The 19,956-nt window shown below is 33.7% G+C and overlaps 1 protein-coding gene across 1 annotated transcript; it reads right to left on the reverse strand.

Moving 5' to 3' along the window:
- Positions 1–970: 970 nt before the first annotated feature.
- LOC149420363 (uncharacterized) lies at positions 971–18,469 on the reverse strand. Its single transcript, XM_089636345.1, has 4 exons — positions 18,375–18,469; positions 17,617–17,622; positions 2,294–2,737; positions 971–1,102 (listed from the first exon to the last, which is right to left on the reverse strand). Exons 1-4 carry the CDS (start codon positions 18,467–18,469, stop codon positions 988–990), a joined length of 660 nt encoding a protein of 219 aa, XP_089492471.1. The 3' UTR covers positions 971–987.
- Between the last annotated feature and the right edge of the window lie 1,487 nt (positions 18,470–19,956).

Consider the following 19,956-nt stretch of genomic DNA (forward strand, 5'->3'; position numbering starts at 1 on the left):
CAAAAGAAGATGTAAAAAGGGAACCAACGTGCGAAGCTCAAATTTCGCAGATTTTATGACAATTTTACATTGTGCCCGATGGATAGCAAACGGTTCACATAACCGACAACCTTACACAGGTAATGCCATAAAAAATATGAATCCGTCCCTAACGGGATAGGAAATTCCCGCCCCTTTGTTTGTTACTACTTACTTCCAGAATAATTCTTGAATAATTTCCTACAACTTTTTAGACCCAGCGACCCATTCATGTATTCAGAAATTGTGTTGACAAAATTATTTACTCAGTATATCAGTGAATCCACCTCGCTATATCATTCAACAATTATATGAAGATAAGCCTGAACTAAAATATGGTTTTGTAATTGCTCATTATAGCCGTGAACTCGCTATTGCCGTGATCGTTATAACCAAGTTCGACTGTATATGAAATACAAATATTACAGAAAAGTAAGAGACGCAAGTAATACATAATATAATCAGTGCAACATATTATTTAACAATAGCAGAATTTTTTTTCGGAATCCATATAAATTATCGACAAAAATATCTACTTCAGCACACTCAATCTTATTTTCAAGTTCTGTTTTTATTTCAGTTCCGTCAAGTAACTGGCCTATAATGATAGAATTCATACAATAACCGAACTTGAATAGGACATTCACAGAACTCGCAAATGAACGTTGAAATTTGATGAATTGTTCAAATTCTATGAAACAACCCATCATTAGGACGGGTTTTGAACAATTGAAAAATTTGAACAACTCATAAAATTTCAAAGTTGATTTTCACGATCATTGAAGATTCAAGTTCTGTTCTTATATTGTTATTTGCCAGTTGTTTCACAAAACTGAAATATTAACAGAACTTGAATAGAATCATCACAGATCTTGGAAATCAACTTTGAAATTTGACGAATTGTTCAAATTATGTGAAACAGCCCGTCCATAGAGTTGGTAGATTCTTATTTGGAAAATTATTTTATAACTATTTCTCGGAGTAGTCCTTCAGTTCCACGTCGATCATTTGCTTCAGCAAGCTTTCCATTTCCAACTCTTCGGCAACTGTGGTGAAGGCATCTTCTATCAGTTCTTCAGATATTCTGCGAAAAGAAAAACACATTAGATAAAGCTTATTATACAAATATTTATAGATTTAACAGGAAATAAGTGTGTACTGACAATTGAAATTAAATTCTGTAATTTATTGGTATTTTACACCAAACGCACTCTATTCTGAAACCACTACACATTTATTTTTAAATCATAAACAGGGTTGATATAGGGTGCAGAAAAACAGAAAGTGCAGTTTTGAAGGGCCGGGACACCCGTGTAGTGAGCATAGAAACCTGGTAAGGGTCACTGTGTCGGGAGGGTCGTGCCGTTTTCAGTCGTTACCATAGTTTGGTTCGGACAACACCGGGGTTTCGCCTTTAAAAAATAGCCCTTCTTTCGTCGCCACCCAGCGGATCTTCCGGCAGCAATTTGCGACTTCTTCCTGTGGGACTACCTGAAGGAAAATGTTTTTAAACATGGTCTCACACCTTGGAAGAACTGAAGGATCGAATTCGGAAGGATATCGCCGAGATGTGCCAATCTGATGTCATCTTCAGGACATGCATAAAACGGCATGATGTACCAATAAAATAAAGTTGCGCCGTTTTTTTAGCCCTTCAAAATTACACTGTCGGTTTGCCGCACCCTGTATTTGATTCGAGATCACAACAGTCTAATTTCTGAGAAAAACAATTCTTCATAAGAATGGAAGAAATTTTCGAGGCGTGTAATTCGGGGATAACGTTCTCAACCCCCTAATTATTAAGAAATCTCACCGTTTCTATGAATTCCTTTCTCCCCTATGTGGGGTAATTTTAAGAAATAATTTTTAAGAAATCTCACCGTTTCTATGAATTCCTTTCTCCCCTATGTGGGGTAATTTTGGGGAAAACCTGCAAAAGAGTCATACAAATTTCCCAACAATGTATTGCATTGTAATATTTAATAAGGCAATGGAATCAATAACAAATGAAGAATGGAAGATACCTGCAAGCAAAGTGTGCAGTTTAATTATCACAAACGATAAAATTCAACCGCAATTTATTCTGGAAATAAAATGCATCTTTATAAAGTGACTAATACAATAATAATGTTGCGATTAAATGGGACAATAGCGTGACCTGGTTCAAAACGAAACGATACACCATGCATGCAATGTCAATCGTTACAAACCCACCCTAAATGGTGACAGTATGGCGTCACCCGGTGAGCTAATAACTTCAATCAGTTGGACTAACCTCGAGACAACCTCCCAGGGTCTTTTGACGTCAGAACTGGCGTACAGGGGGCTGTCAGCTATGTGCCTAATGAAGTCCATCCTGTACTTGTGGGCCGCATTTTCAACAGCCTCTGGAATGTTGAGTTTAACTGGCTTCTTGGCCTTAACAGCAGGAATTCTTGTCGGAATATGCGAATCAAACTTTTTTTCGCTTCTTTGGGTCTCTTTGCGACCTTTTGTTATCTCTGCGGATGTTTCTCCTACAGTAACGTGCACAGTTTTGGACTTAGAAATGATTCTGCGAGATTCGTGGTCTATGCCATCGGTATTTGAGTGTTTAATATCTTCTATGGGGGATTTGGAAGTAGGAGGTGAATGAGATTCGTCATCGTGAGAAATAATTAAAAGTTGGACGTTGCTGGAATTGTTTCCTCCCTTTGTGGAGGTCTGATTACTCGGGTTACTGAAACAAAATGGTATAATTTATAAAGTAGCACATTACTGTATTGAAAAAACAGTTTTTAACTGAATATTTTATCGCAGAATGGACAAGGGGCGTGTCATCAAAGTTGGTGACACGCGAGCCAAAGGTTTGCTATCCCCGCCATAGATAAATAAATTCCTAATTAAAAAACGGGTCAAATAACCAAAACACCGGTCATTCGAAAGTCAAAGAAAAAAGAACACGACTCTGTCCATGTTATTTCTAACCAAGTACAGATTGACACGCTTAATTTTGAAGTTGGGGGCATCGCCACTATAGATACCAAAGATATTAGAAGAACGAGATATGCTATGTTGTCCGCCGGACCGTAGCCGGAGTACTACCTAATAAGGGTACTTTGAACACTATCGGGACGTGTACGCACAGAAATCTGTTCTATGTATTAGTGCGGATACCTTAGCGGAAGCGAAGGTGTGCAGTAGTATTGGTGAACAAAACCGGCGACACTGGGCAAAACAATTCCACACAGTATGAACTGCTCATAGCACATCTCGTTCTTCTAATATCTTTGATAGATAATTTAAAGTAATATTTACAAAAAATCTATGTATTTAAAATATACCAGTTCGTTCGTTAATTTTCAATTTGGCTCTCAGCAAACAACATCAAAGTTAAGGGTGTGAAGCTGTGTATTGAATATCTTAAACAAACTTAAAAACTGGAACATTTAACATTATTATATAAATTGAAATGAGCGGCTAAAAAGCTGTAAAAAGAAAAAAAATAGGTAAATCAAGTTGCAAAACCAATTCGCTCACGGTTTGCAGCTTTTGACTGTTATTTATTCTAAAAAAACGTTTGCAAGAACATAAATCAACATAATTAATATATGTATATTGTGAAACCGGCGACTTTTAGCAAAGTCTTTTTTCGCATGGAACTTACTGATATGAAATACTGTTAATTTATTAAAAATATCTTCAAATTAATCGTATTTATGTCAAAAACGGGACTGCAGGACTTTGAATAGAGAATTGAATTGACACATTTCCTAATAAACTATCAGTAAAACAATGTGTTATCGCGATTTTTGTTATTTGTTTTTGGGGTGTTATGCCGTGTTGCGCTAACTCCTTATTTAGCCAACGTTTCGGGCAACGTTACAGTGTCCATCATCAAGGGAGATGTGTCAGGCAACGTTGTCCGAAACGTTGGCTAAAGAAGGAGTTAGCGCAACACGGCATAACACCCCAAAAACAAATAACATAAATAGTTTTGGCCGTGAAAATCTTAAATCTTGTTATGGCGATGTCAGAACACGTGTTCTGAAATTAAAATTCTAATATTATCGCATTTCGTCATTACAATATAATAACATGATAAACGCAGCTGCATAAAAATGTCTTATATTATTTATTTTTTATTTAGTACAGGTTATTTTACACATTTGAAAAATGTTTTGTCTGTCCAACTAGCAGAAAATTCCGTTTTAGTTCAGGCAAAATTTAAATAAACTGACATATATGTTTTGTATAACTAGAGATTAAAAAAATTACTAATAGTTTATTATGAAAGTACTGATAGTTTATTAGGAAATGACATGCTGTCACCATTTTAACAGGATTTTAATAAATCGGCAATACGCATTTTTCTCCGTGTACGCTGGAATTTTCAACTAAATAAAACACGTAGACCTTTTAACTAGAACCTAATAAAATAATCCAGGGTGGAACCCAAAAGTACCCACCCACAATCAGGTAAGTATATTAACTTGTATACAAAATGGTAATGTCAACATGTCTCTGAAATATGAACTATAAACGAAAACAATCCACATGTCAACGTATCAACATGCCAGGCAAACGTATCGATACAGACACATAATATGCTTCTGAATAAAAAATGAAATAAAAGATTCATAAATTATCTATTTTATGATAGTGATTTTCGGGTTTAGACTAAAATGAATTAATAATGAAAATCTCGAACATAAAATTGGAAATAAAATGAAATGTTTAAAAATTTATCAGAATTTTAGAAAGTACATATTAAGGCGAAGCTTAGTGCTAAATCACTATTTTGAATAATCCTTATAACGAATTGGTGTACATTATGAATATCAAAAATATGCTTTGGATAAATTGAAGGTTTTCCTATCGTTTCGCTTGAGTAGAATACAAATAAAATAATAAATTACGCAATAAAAGACATAAATGTGAACTACTAATATTTTTTTTCAATAGAAATGTATGAACGCGTAAAGGAAAACAACTTAAAAAATTCAGTATTATAGCTAAGATTATCTGTGACAGTTTCACTTGATTAACTTTTTTGCTTTCTTATAAAATTGATAAAATAAATAAAAAACAGTTTTGTGCTTGAAATCGAACGTTTCTAGACTCCGTTTGTCATGCGATTTTAATGTCTATCACCTACTATACATATAAAGTTTACCAAGAATATACACGATTTTGGCTTGTAGCTTCCTCTTAATAATTTACTACCCATCTCTTTTTTTCCCTTTCTTCAGCCTAACAACAATCCCCAACAATGGGGATGCTACACGGAGAAAAATGATCCTGTTAAAAAAGTGACAGCATGCCAACTTCCTGATAAAATATTAGTCATTCAGAATAAATCGAGAATACGTTTAATTTTCCTAAAACATATCATGACGGAATGCGACAGTCAGTATGTTAATATCAAGATCAGTATTTGTATGTACACGTGTTTCGCCGTCCTAATAAAACATTCGGTTTTGACTAATACTTTGTTAGGAACTCTTTCAATTCATTCTTTATCGGCCTGCAGTACCGTTTATACGGAAAAAGAAAAATGACCAGATTTTTAATAAATTAACAGTATTTCACATCAGTAAGTTTTCTCCGTGTATAATTCCACTGGCACGATTGGAACCATTGTTAAACAAATAGGAATGTTAACACATAAATAAAGTAGCACGCAAAGATATTAGAAGAACGAGATGTGCTATGAGCAGTTCGTACTGAGTGGAATTGTTTTGCCGAGTGTCGCCGGTTTTGTTCACCAATACTACTGCACAACTTCGCTTGCGCTAAGGTATCCGCACTAATACATAGAACAGATTTCTGTGAGTACACGTCCCGATACCGTTCCAAGTACCCTAATTAGGTAGTACTCCGGCTACGGTCCGGCGGCCAACATAGCATATCTCGTTCTTCTAATATCTTTGGTAGCACGTATCCATAATTATTTAATGACCCCTATTTTATAATTAAAAACACACATAAACAAAGTAGCACATAACCATACTAGATATTTGCTGTACCTTTTGATTTTTCAGTTTGGTCAAGTATTTTGTCCTCAAATCCAAAATTATGTTTTGTATGAAAAGGGCCGTGCAGCCGTTCTCCTTAAATGAGCTCAAATTTGTTATATTGATTTGTTTTGGGGGTAATATGCCGTGTCGCGCTACCTCCTTCTTTAGCTAACGTTTCGGAGAGCATTACAGTGTTCATCATCAGGGTAGATGTGTAATCAGCAGACCCAACATATCGCCATTGAGATCTGCCACAGACCGCCTTCTATGTAGACCAGAATGCATGGCCTGCGTCAAAGATTACACATCTGCCCTGATGATGGACATTGCAATGCTATCCGAAACGTTGGCTAAAGAAGGAGATAGCACAACACGGCATAATACCCCGAAAAATCACTATAATACTTTTGGCCGTGAAAATCTCAAATCATAACTCAAATTTGTTAATTTAAATTGTAACTAACTTGTATGAAAAATAATTCAGATAAAATATAAATAATACCTTCCTACGATATAAAAGTGTAAATCTTTTTAGAAATTAGAATTATACTGTCCCGTGATATTTTCTCGGTCTGCGCTAGTCGATCGAAAATGTGCGTGAAATATTAGTTATTTCTGTGTGAATATTATTTCAGCGTGAACTTTTCACGTTCGATGAACCAAAAATTTGCTTTGAATTTAAGTGTCATTTTTAAAGTTGGAACTGATTTTTCAGACAAGCAGAAAATTATTTTATTTTTACCATTAATTAATAATTCTATATTTTAAATGCGTGTATTTTATTTAAATTTTTGACAGATTTCGTATAGAATGATTCAAACAAGCGATACAATAGGTATTTAGCTATGTGTCACCTGTTCCTGTACTTCATTTTACTTAACTTCACTTTATTTTTAAAATATTTTTATTTTTTGTAATATCTGCATCAACTGTAAAGCGCCTCTGAGATCTCACAAAAGCGGCGCTATACAAATTGTCCATCATCATCATCATCACTTTTGGCTCTACAACCCCTGGTGGGTCTTGGCCTCCTCAAGAGTCTTCCTCCACTCATCTCGGTCCCGCGCCAACTCTCTCCAGTTTCGAAGCTCCAAGGCAGACAAATCTTTGAGGACGTTGTCGCTCCATCTTAACCTTGGCCTTCCCAGGCTCCTTCTCCCTATCGGTCTTGAGCTCAGCAGGGACTTTGGTTCTTTATGCTCGGTCATTCAGTTTTATGAACTTTGTGACGTTTAGCTCCTTAAACAGAGTATAGAGCTCATTGTTATAACGTCTGCGCCAAAATCCATTTTCTAGAACCGGTCCGAAGATGCGCCTCAAAATTTTCCTTTCAAAAGGTATGTGAATCTTGGTAACGTTTCAAAATTTTGGCTTCCACATACGAGAGATGGGGTTTGTTGGGTACATCCTACGGCCATGTATTTGGTCTTCTGCTGGTTTACTACAAGACCCATATTTTTAGCAGAACTTTCAAGATTTATGAAGGCGTCTTGTAAATCATCGGGATTTTTCGCAATTATGTCGATATCATCAGCGTAAGCCAATAGTTGCACAGAGTTGTCAAATATCGTTCCTCTTTTCTCAATGCCTGAGTCACGAATAAGTTTTTCTAAGGCTATGTTAAATAAGAGGCAGGCCAATCCATCTCCTTGTCTCACCCCGTAGAGCGCTTCAAATGGTTCGGACAGATCACTGCCAACCCTGACTCTACACGTTACTGGGGACGTTTTCAGTTTCACCAGATTGATCAGCTTACGCGGTATTCCAAACTCACTCATTGCATTACACAATGCGTTCCTATTAATACTGTCATACGCGGCCTTGAAGTCTACAAAGAGGTGATGAGTCTCGACATTGTATTCTAACGTTTTTTCTATGATCTGTCTCAAGGAGAAAAATTGATCAATGCATGATTTGCCTGGCCTGAAGCCACATTGGTAGTTGCCAATAATTGTCAACAAATTGTCCAATAAATAAATAAATGTAATATTTTAACAGAAAATAATTGTAAATGTCTATTTCAAAATTAGGTTCAAATTCACAGGTCTGCTCTAGTATTTCATAAAGTGGCGTATAGAACTACAGTATATTAATAATAAACGCAATAATCTCCATTTTATTTATTGTGGTTTCTCGTTAAATTTGTGCTTTAGTGTTGCAAGTATTATTAGTGTGAAATTGACCTGCTGACAAAAAATCCTCGTCTCAACTCACCAAAGGGAGAATAAATGTGTCAAGCAACAAAAATGGTTAGATATCTACTCGTTAGGTAGGATTAGGAAGCTATAATATATAGGTACGGATGATATCACATAGGTACCATAATAAAGCGCTGTTGACATTACGTTATAAGTGTCTCGTTAGGCCCGCCCAAGGCCGCCCAGCGCAGCCCAAGAGTGTGACGTCACCGCCCACCAATGTCGTAAATCTACCCCCTTGTTTGATCAATAAATCAATAGGCATCAGAATTTTTCTAAATAATCTGCGAATACTTTCAGTTATATAACAATCTGCAATAAATGACGAGCGAATTAATCACGAAATCTAGATGATTTGTGATTCATTTTAAACATGGGTGTTTAACACCAAATATGGGTGTGTTGTGAAAGGAATGATATAAAAAATTACGTACACATTCGCACCAATGATTCTAGATTTTCCGAGGGTATTCAATTCAAATACATACAAGGGTTTTCGTAGGGAAAAAAATGGGTAAAAAAGGTCCAAAAAACACCCGAAAGTGATAAAAATGAACAAACGGTGTTAAATTATTAGCTGAAAAAAATTACATAAATAAAGGCATAATATTCCATACTTCTATCAGAGTCTCAGAATTCTTTCAGTGAGAGCAATTCTGTGATACAAAATTATATTTTAGCACATGAATAACCCTTTATATATAAACAGGCTAGAACACAATCATAATACTCGTTTTAACTTTAATGAAGGACTTATTGTACATAAGCATACAAATAAATATGGACAAAGAACGTTAAACTATATGATTCCCAGTTGTTTTAATATGTTACGTGCTGAAATTAAAAACTGTGCCCAAAACAAATAATTGGTGAACTTACTGAAGACTTGGCTTACTGAAAGAATTAACTTGTATTAGCTTACAATGATATATTATTCTAAAGACTTTTAAAATTGTTATTTATGTTTTCATAATTTTCTTTTACAATATTTCTGTAATTTTTGTAATTTTTGTAATTTTTTTCATGAATTCACTAACGTTAGCTAAAAATAAAAATTACACCACTCAGTGAATTTAATGGAATTTTGTAAATCTCTAAACCACAATTTTTACAGTACAAATATTTTCGCCAAACGTAACTTGTGTTAGAGGGACAAGTCGGTTAAGCGTGAGCAATATGAGCATTGACCTCGGTTCATCCGACCGACCTTTCGATTAATACAACCAGTCTGAAGATTTTCGAGCAGGGTGAAACCGGTCAGCTTCAAAATAAATTAGTTGATAGATAACAATTAAAGACTCTAAAAAAATATAGAATCTAGAGGAAGCGCACGGAGAAAAATGAATTTTGTTAATTTATTAAAAATCTCTTCAAATTATTGGTAATAATAATCTGGTTAAAAAGACGGTTTGATGAGATTTCCTATGAATTAGCAATATTCAATGTTAGTATTTTTTCTTCGTGCGAGCATTTTGAATAATGACTCATTGAAGATGATTTTCCAAGGAAATATTTTGTCGTCCAGTCTAGATTCTAGATTCCCATGAATTATTGGCGAGTCTTACGAGTATTATTCAACAGGGCGTAACAGGCATGACAGACAGTCGAACAGATTAATCAGCGATTCCAGATCTTCTTTTGACTTTCAAAGAAGTCATAATGTTGGTTTCCAAAACAGAAAGTACTTATCTTTCGAATGTCGCCATTGAGTACTTTAGGCCAGCCCAAATGTACCACGTGGTAGACCCGCAACCATTGTTGTACACTGTACAGTAAGGGTTGGTACGGGGGCGGGTGTTTTTGTGACACCTGGATATATTATTGTTATTTATCTTGTTTATTGACCTCAAACTTTATAGAACTATTCAAAATATTTACCATTGCTACATTCTTCAAGAAAATATCAATAAATTATTAATTTGGTTAAAATAGACCTAAATATCTCAAAATGTCAAATAGTTAGATTTTATCGAATAAAAAATCCAGTGATTTTTGATTACAACATTGATAACAATGCTCTTGAGACATTAAGACAAATCAAAGACTTAGGCATAATTTTTCAATCAAATCTTTCATTTGTTAACCACATAACAAAAATCTCTAATAAGGGCTTAAAAATGTTAGGATTTATAACTAGGCTTACCAGAAATTTTAACAATATAAAGTGTATTAAATTGTTATATTTTGCCTATGTAAGAAGTCAACTTGAGTACAATTCTCCTGTCTGGAACCCACATTATAATATACATGTAGCTGTTGAAAGAATACAAACAAATTCTTACGTTTTATAATTTTTAAAATGGGTATTCCAGCAATTATGTTGAACTACAACACTCTGTTAAATTATATGAATATGCTCGAATTGTCAGACAGAAGAATTTTCACTGACATGGTATTTCTATATAAAATTCTAAATGATTTAGTTAATAGTCCGGTATTGCTAGAATTGATAAGCTTTCGGATTCCACAACGTAATACAAGAAGTCAGGATTTATTTCGGTGCAGAAATTCTGGGACTAACTACCATATGTATTCCTCTTTGCCCAGAATACTAACGGAGGGAAACAATTATACCAAGTTAGTGGATATCTTCAATTTATGTTTAAACAAATATAAAATGTTGTTAATGAAGCAATTCAGTTATGTACAATAAATAATGTATATTTCTTAATATTCTCATGTAAAAGCCCCGAAAAAGGGCGTTAATAAATAAATTAATAAATATTATAAGCTGGATTGTAGGAGCCACATTTATCAAAATAAAATGTAATCATACAAATGTAAAAATGTATGTATGTAAGTTACAACAAATTAGACGTTTGTAAAGTTGGATGTACAAATGGCACAACAAAAATAAATCTACATGTTTTACTCCAAATAAACTCTGTAATCGAAATCAAAGTATTTCGGGTATCGGGTACGTGTTGTTACAACCAGTATTATCTATCTACACAGGGATGTATAGAAAAATCAACAGCGCGTGTTGCTTTAACGTCCAACAGAAGGGTAGTTTTTCAAAAAATCTTTTTTTTACTTGTTTTAAGTGACATCTAAATATAAAAACACACGCCTATTCGAATGCAACGTTGTATCAAAACATCAAAGCAATCGGTGAAGAACTCGGAGATATAAATTTTGAACAAACGAACATTTACCTTTTTATATATAGATGGGATCGCAATGAATTATGGGATAATCGGTGGTCAAATAATTGCTCGTAATTAAACGCGATGAGTAATCACCCGAAGACAGATAGTTGACTTCAAGTAAATACTTTCGTATCTTCTGATCTCCTGCGAAACTATTTCCAACGTTTTAATTACTTATTTCTAATTACAAATTACGCAATTACGGTAATGAAGAACACGTAATTAAATACTTATGCTAATGGAATTTTATATTCTCGCGGGTGAAAAACGCTTCCATTGAATAAACGTCGAACTCGTTAAAAGATTATTAACTTAACATATACACATAGAACTAGTTAATGTGTAAAAATGTAATTCGACAATAAATACGACCTTTTAATTTGTAACAATAGTTTCTAAATATTGAAGACAATATTAGTGATTTCTAAACGAAAATCTGAAACAGAAAAATCAGAAAAGGAAACGGTCACATCTGGGACTCGAACCCAGGACCCTTGTCTTTCCGTGACAGTGCTCTACCAACTGAGCTAATGGGACCCTATTCCCCTCGGTCATTTTTAACTGTATCATACTTCGAATAAGAAAATAGGGTCCCATTAGCTCAGTTGGTAGAGCACTGTCACGGAAAGACAAGGGTCCTGGGTTCGAGTCCTAGATGTGACCGTTTCCTTTTCTGATTTTTCTGTTTCAGATTTTCGTTTAGAAATCACTAATATTGTTAGTGATTATTGTTAGTGTTAGTGATTCTTATTCGAAGTATGATACAGTTAAAAATGACCGAGGGGAATAGGGTCCCATTAGCTCAGTTGGTAGAGCACTGTCACGGAAAGACAAGGGTCCTGGGTTCGAGTCCCAGATGTGACCGTTTCCTTTTCTGATTTTTCTGTTTCAGATTTTCGTTTAGAAATCACTAATATTGTCTTCAATATTTAAATATTACAATTTGAGGTTTTACTCAATAAAGTCATTCCGAAAAAATTAAAAAAAACATTAGTTTCTAATAAATCATCCTTATTTATTTTATTGGGGCAAGGCACAGCTTTACAGTCTCTATGAACTAAACGCTCCCGTATTGTGAAGCACTTATTTATATATTAGTGGACTCCGCAACTCCGTGACTCCGGGTGTCTCCTACTTCTTCCACCATTCACTACTGTATACCACAATGTTACTGTTAAAAAACTACATTACATCGACGTTAATATATTGCGTTAAGGCGAAGCTTAATGCCAAATAACAATTTTGATAAATCTTTATAACGAATTGTTGTACATTATGGGTACCAAAAAATATGCTTTAGATAAATTGAAGGTTTTCCTATCGTTTCGCTTGAGTAGATTACAAATAAAAAAATAAATTACTCAATAGAAATGTATGAACGCATAATGGAAACACCATTAAAAATACAGTATTATAGCTAAAATTATCTGTGACAGTTTCACTTGATTAACTTTTTTGCATTTTTATAAAATTATTTAGAAAATAAATAAAAAACAGTTTTGTGCTTGAAATCGAACGTTTCTAGACTCCGTTTGTCAAGCGATTTTAATGCCTATTACCTACAATATAAGGTATACCAAGAATATACACATTTTTGGCTTGTAGCTTCCTCTTAAGTATTTCTCGGGCGTCCCCGACTTTTTCTTTCTAATTCTTCTACTAATCAAACCACTCTCTAAACACTCCTGGCACTAATAAAAACAAACTTTGAAATTTTCTTTCTACTACTTTTCGAGTATTACGCGCACAAACATAAGGAGGCTGAATTTGTATATATAACTAGCAGACGTGTGACGGGACTAAATGGTTTAGGTAAAAGTTTTGAGGTTATCAGACCTTTTTAAGACATATATATCCGTGGTAAATTATTTTGATGTATCTCATAAGATTTAAGAGTTAGCAATGTCCCGAAAACATTTTTTTTTACGACTTGATTACAAAACATCGACTTTTTTGTACTAAATACAAAAATACTATTTAGAGAAGATGTACAATTTTTTTTTTTTTTTTTTTTTACAGTATTACCGCACAAGAGTCCCAACTGCTCCCGTCTGGAGCCAGTGAGACTATGGCATCCCCAATTGGGGTATGTTGTGAGGCTGAGGGTATTGGGGAGGGGAGGGAGATGGGGAAGAGGAAGGTGGGGAAGTACCTGGCTATTCAGATCTGGTCACCAAACACGGCTAAAGCCATTTCAAGCAACGTTTCAATTCTGAATGGTGGTCTTACACCAGGGCGATACTGGTAGTATCTTCCACTCTGGAACGTGCCGCAAATATACTATATATTATTTTAATTAATTAATTGTGAAATAACACAAATCAATCAAATAAAATTTATTTGCGCACGCCGGGTTCGAACCCGCGACCTTCGGATCTGTAGTCAAAAGCGTATACCACTAGACCACGCCGGCCGTCAACATAACATTTAATTGTAATATTATTTGAAGTCCACCGCCTTGATGAAGCTTAGGTAGCGAAACCAGTTGGCTATACTATTCGAATTAAATTAATAGTGTTATACCCACAAAGTGATTAAATCGTTAACATTTTAATTTATTTGATAGTAAAAAATAAATTAGAAAATACTAATATTTTGTTTCTCTAACATTAATATAATCTGTAGCTTACTTTTTCGCACAATGGAGTGCTGGTACCTACCCTGATGTACTGAAGTGAGGCATGGAACTGGCAGAGAAAGGATGGAAGTAGACCGAATGCTGTAGAAATGAGATCCCTGAGGCGTATGTGCGGTAATACCATGTATGATCGTGTGAGAAATGTGGAGATCCGCAAAGTGCGCAAGGCTGATGTAAGCGTAATGAGTAAGATCAAGAAAGGGACGCTTAGATGGTTTGGGCATGTAGAGCGAATGAGCGAAGAAAGGAGTGTGAGGAGAATATACGATGCAAATTTGAATGTCAAGAGAGTAAGAATAATAGAAGAATATATATGAATGTGAATGAGGCAACGAGTGTGTGCCAAGACCGAGTTGTTTGGGGCGGTCCGTCCTCTCTGCTTACCCCTGCGGGGAAACGGCGTGATGGTTAGTTATTTTTTTTTTTAAATTTTATGTAAATATTTCCTTTTACCTTGTTAAGGTTTTGTTTATTTGTTATTATGTTATTGTTTGTCTTTTAATGTTGATTTTTGCTATTTACTGCAGGCAGGTATCAATACCTTTTTTCTATTTTCTCTCTTTGTATTTGCTGTACTTATGTGTTTGACGTTCATCAATTTGGTTCCTACCTTATTTATTACATTATATTGTTGCTAAATTGCCAATATGGATAAATTAAATTTCATATCCCAATCATGCATCTGAGAATAAAATTAGTATTATTTCGTTTATTATAATGATCATTTGAACGCACTGTAATGTAATTAATTTATACTTGTTGTATGTAAAAGTCCGAGAGGCGTAAATAAAAAATATAAAAAAAATACATTACAGCACGAAGCGCGATTGCTTCCTAAAACAACAACATATTTTTTTCGAGTACTTATTTATTATATGACTAGCGCAGACCCGTAAAAAAATTACGGGATAGTTTGATATATGAATTTTTGATTCTCGACAAATCAGTTCCAATTTTTTAAATAATTAAATATTATATTACTAGTAGTGAGTAGTTTATTGCTTGTCTGAATTCTTCACACAACAGATTATAATTTTTAAAATGTCACTTAAATTCAAAGCATATTTGAGTTCATTGAACCAGACCACGGGTACAAACAATCACTAACTGGCAATGAAATTAGTATGTTTGATAATTTAATAAAATATACCTACGTACCTATTTTATGTCTATAAATTAAATTAATTAAAAAATTATTATGACACAATATCTGTTTATATTTTCAACAAGGGCATGATGATATTGTGGTAAATAAATCCAATTAATACTTGAAATAGTTAACATTAAACTTGATAATGGGCTTGTGTTTTATTACAAAATTCCTATACATGCAATAACAATATTCTTATCAAGAAGGATTAATTTAACAGGTTTAACGTGGCATTAATAAAAGGATTATCACTTTACTGATGACTTTATATGATCGTAGGTCACATTGGTTAAATATTTACGATTGAATTTATCATAAAAATACGTGTAGATATATGGCGCCCGGTGAAGTATGTATTTTGTAATAACAATAGGTAAAACACAAATACAACAATATAACCATTTATGGAAGTGAATTAGATATATTTTTATTATTATAAATTTGAACGAATCAGTACTTAAAACTTATTTTTTTATTTTTTTATATATACAATAATATTATTATTGGGTTTATAAAAACAGTTTATTTTTAAACAAGTTCTGCTGTGTAATTATTATTACGCGTGACAGCTGTTTCGCCCTCTAAAGGCATTATCAAACTGTCAGACAGTTTGATAATGCCTTCAGAGGGCGAAACAGTTGTCACGCGTAATAATAATTACACAGCAGAACTTGTTTAAAAATAAACTGTTTTTATAAACCCAATAATAATATTATTGTATATATAAAAAAATAAAATGGAGTTCTACAAATTAAACTTAATAACAATAAAAAAACTTAAAACTTACTTTGCATTTATTGGAGGGAAAAACGATTGGGAAAAAGTATGATTTTACAGGGTGTCCGGAAACTCGTAGTATAGCGGAAAACTGATAAAACCACATCACACGAAACACTTTGGTTTCTATTTTTTTAGTTGTCGACAACTAAAGAATTTAAAAAAAACTTCTGGCGTCGCGTCTACGCTTCACCGCATTTTTAAATACATCTATTTGATTGAATGAATGAATGAAATGGAATCTTGCACATGGAAATTAACCCACTTCAGATCGAGCTTGCAGATAAACTAGCTGTCGATGACAATGCTTTATATCAACTTTTGGTGGCAACCACGCATACACACGCGGACACATCTCTGAAATTAGATTGGATTACGTTTATAGAATTACATCAGTTAATATACGAAATAAATTTTCAATTGGGATTTGGCTTGGGTGTTAGCGCCGTTCCCCTTTTTAGCGAGTCATTTATAAATTTCACAGCAATTAAGAGCCAGTCCCTGGGGAGGAATATTCAACCCTCAGACAAATCAAAAAAAAACTTGATTTTTATTAAAGACATTAAATGGCTGATTTTCAGCCCACTAACGGTCGATTTATTTCAAATTTGACCTAAAAAAATTTCAACCTCACACACAATTATTTTGAAAACAGAGCTCAAATAAGTTATACCACAAAATCTACTCGTTTCACCAGCTTCCCGTTTGTACTACGAGTTTACGAACACGGTGTAAAAAGTTTTATATTAAGTTAGAGTTCCGAGTAATAATTATGTTGCGAAAATTACCTAATTAGAGCAGATACGGTACAGCTGAGTTTATTAACACTCAAAAATATATACATTGTTTCAAAAATCGAATGTGTAATACAAGTACAACCAACCTGTACATTCTTTACTGGAAGTTGGGAAAATTCCTAAGGTTTTCCGCGACAAATATTCTTAAGCTATAATCTCATATTCTCTATTTGAAAAAATAATAATAACAATGTTTACTAGACATGAAAGCGGCGCACAGTGGTGGAAGTTTGAGCGCTGGCGCAATGTTGCCCCCTGATCGGCATGTTTGTGAAATGATTTTTTTTTAATTGACCATTCACAATAGAAATTTCATTAGACGATTACTCTGTAATCAGTCGCAGAAACCAGATACACGGGGTGTGCATTTACGTTGTGGTATTTAGGTGAGTTTGAAGATGTGCGGAATCATATTGTTTATGTACTTACCATTAAATAAATAAAAATAACATAATCACTTCAAATATTCCTCAAAGTACGTGCTTTATTTAAATAATATTAAAAACTTATTTTTTTATAATTTTACATGCCTTGCCTTGTTTGAAAGTAAACATTTTCTTTTTTTCTTTTATTTGTCTTTACAGGATTAGGAATAACAAACTTCAAAATTTTTTAAAATTATTGAAGGAGAAGAAAGAGAAAACATTCGTAATTAATAGGAATTGAATAAAATAAAGTAGCATTTCATATTAACACTTAAAAACAACAATGAACGGCCAAATGGTTGAACGCCAAATGTGGTGTCGCGCCAAATCTTCAAAATCCGCCACTGTGCGGCGGTAGAAGTCTGATCAATTACATATTACCTACTTGTGAGAGGAATGCGAACAAAGAAAAAATAAGCATTCGCAAAAGGAATACAGAGAACAATATTATACCTAGGTACTTACCTGATTCTAAAAGACAATAGATCAACTTAACAGGCTTAAGCACAACTTACTAAATATTATTTCAAATTAAAAAATAAACTCGTAATGGGCGGTATAACAATGGACTGCTTTACCGACTCGACAAAAATACCATTAACATACAATTATTAGGTATTTAGTGACCTGAATTAACACACTAGGGTTAAGTGCTCGCACTGTGGGTTTAATCACGGTGGGTTTTTAGTTTGTATGTTCACTGACTAAGATATAATGCATTGATAACGATTTTTTTTTAAATCCGGATTAACCGTATTCAATTCAATTCAATTCAATTTTGTTTATTAATTTCAAAAACATTACAAAATTATTAATTTCAATGCGTTTTTAAAATATTTTTGTAATAAGAATTCTAAGATTAATATTAAGAGTGTGTATATCAACTATACTAGTGATAATAGACCTTGCCTTTTAAAGGAAGCTTCATTGATGCTAAAAATGTCGATATCCGAATTGATTCTGTTCAATTCTATCCGAATTGATTATTTCAATCCCCAGTGTTAGAACACAGAAGCTGATGAGGATAGAAGCGGCTTGAAGCCTGTGGATAGTGTGAATGGAGAATAAGAAGGGGATGATAACTAAACAAACTGATTTCGTTAAATTTGTCGATGCATTAGTGTATGCGTGGTTTGTAATGAGATTCCTGCGTAATGCGTAAAATTATTCAAGTTCTTGGGGATAGGTCTGTCTAGGTCTTGGTGGCGAATGTGTTCGCCCACCTGCTGGGTGGTGGGCCGGATCGGGATAGACTGGTTGGGGGAGACCCTTTGACCACTCCAGCCGATTTCTTTTCCAGCCGAGTTTCTCGACCCATTGTCTTTCAGTGGGAGGGGTGGATTCATTGATCCGTCAATTCTATTAATATCCGTTAATCCTATCTGATGATTTTAAAGTCATAAAACATTTCATTTTTAAGATTTGTAAAGTAATTTACACCTTGAGATGTACACTGATGTAATGCAAATTAACGACTATGTTTAGGAGCTATATATTACCTATTGCTAACGCCATTTGTAAAAAACAAACATCTCATAAAACCTGCATACGGTAGCTTAGGTCATTTTACGAGGGACGCGATTACCCTCAAAGCGCGTGACACATAATCGTGCATACATATGATGGTTATATAGATAACTTTTATTGATAATTGCATCATGTTCAACCGCGTAATATCTGCAATGAAAATCTTACACTAATGAAATAAATTGGTGTTGAGAAGCAACTTATAACATTATTCCTAAAACAGTTCATGAGATAAACTTCACAACCTAACAATGCAAGTCTATTTTCTATTCATCTAAATTGATTCTACAGTAGAGAGTGAAATATTAAGGGCGCCAGAGCAAGTGGGCAGATTTATTTTAATAATATTATTTAATAATATTTTAATAATATTATTTAATAATAACATGGCGAAAAAATATTTTTTTAAATTTACATTTTGAATTCGGGTATAAAGGTAGCAAACAATTTTTTTTTCGCATTTTTCATAGTTGTTGTCTCCGCCAACAGTCGAGACGCACAACGCACGTGAGCCGCTTAACAGTAGCACACAAATAATTGCAATCATAAGGGTAAAATAAAGGGTATGAATTAAATTATGAGTATAATACTGTGTTCGGATCTTCCCATCAATATTCAAGTATGTATTAAATTACTTGCTAGTTGGGAATGACTCGTCTGGAGACAACCACAAAAGAGCATTGAATACGGGTGTTGATTGAAAATCATACATAATTTTCTCATTTTTCATACAAAAAGTTTGAATATGAGTATAAAATAAAGCTTGACATGCCAAAATTAAACAAGCAAAAAATTGTTATATTAATTCATTAAAATTAAGTTTCTGCTGTTTGAATAAAAAATAAATACTATTTAAATATTTGTTCAAAGGGTAAAAAAAATTAAGTTCGTAAAAGAACACCATAAATCTAAAAATCAATAATTATAACAATCGATATCAACAGTTGTTTACAATAAAACGATAGGAAAGAAAAAGGAAAAAGAATATTCCTACAGAATATTTTAACAAGAACCGATATCAACAGTAAGTTGTTTACAATAAGAAAGTAAAATAATGTTTTGATAACTTCTATTAACCTTTAGTGTTGTTTTACCTTTATAATTATTAATGTAGTTTTGCCTTAATAATATTGTAAGTTTTATTAAACATTAGTGTTGTTTTACCTTAAGGCGATTCACTACGTAGTAATGCAAAATCATGTATTTTTGGTTTGAAAGTTTGGTCGCCTAGAAATGATTCAGACGCTTTAATTAAATACTGCGAGTAGAATACATCTT

This window comes from Hesperophylax consimilis, chromosome 10 (assembly GCF_061612785.1).
Source record: "Hesperophylax consimilis isolate HC1 chromosome 10, BYU_Hcon_1.0, whole genome shotgun sequence".
NCBI lineage: Eukaryota > Metazoa > Arthropoda > Insecta > Trichoptera > Limnephilidae > Hesperophylax > Hesperophylax consimilis.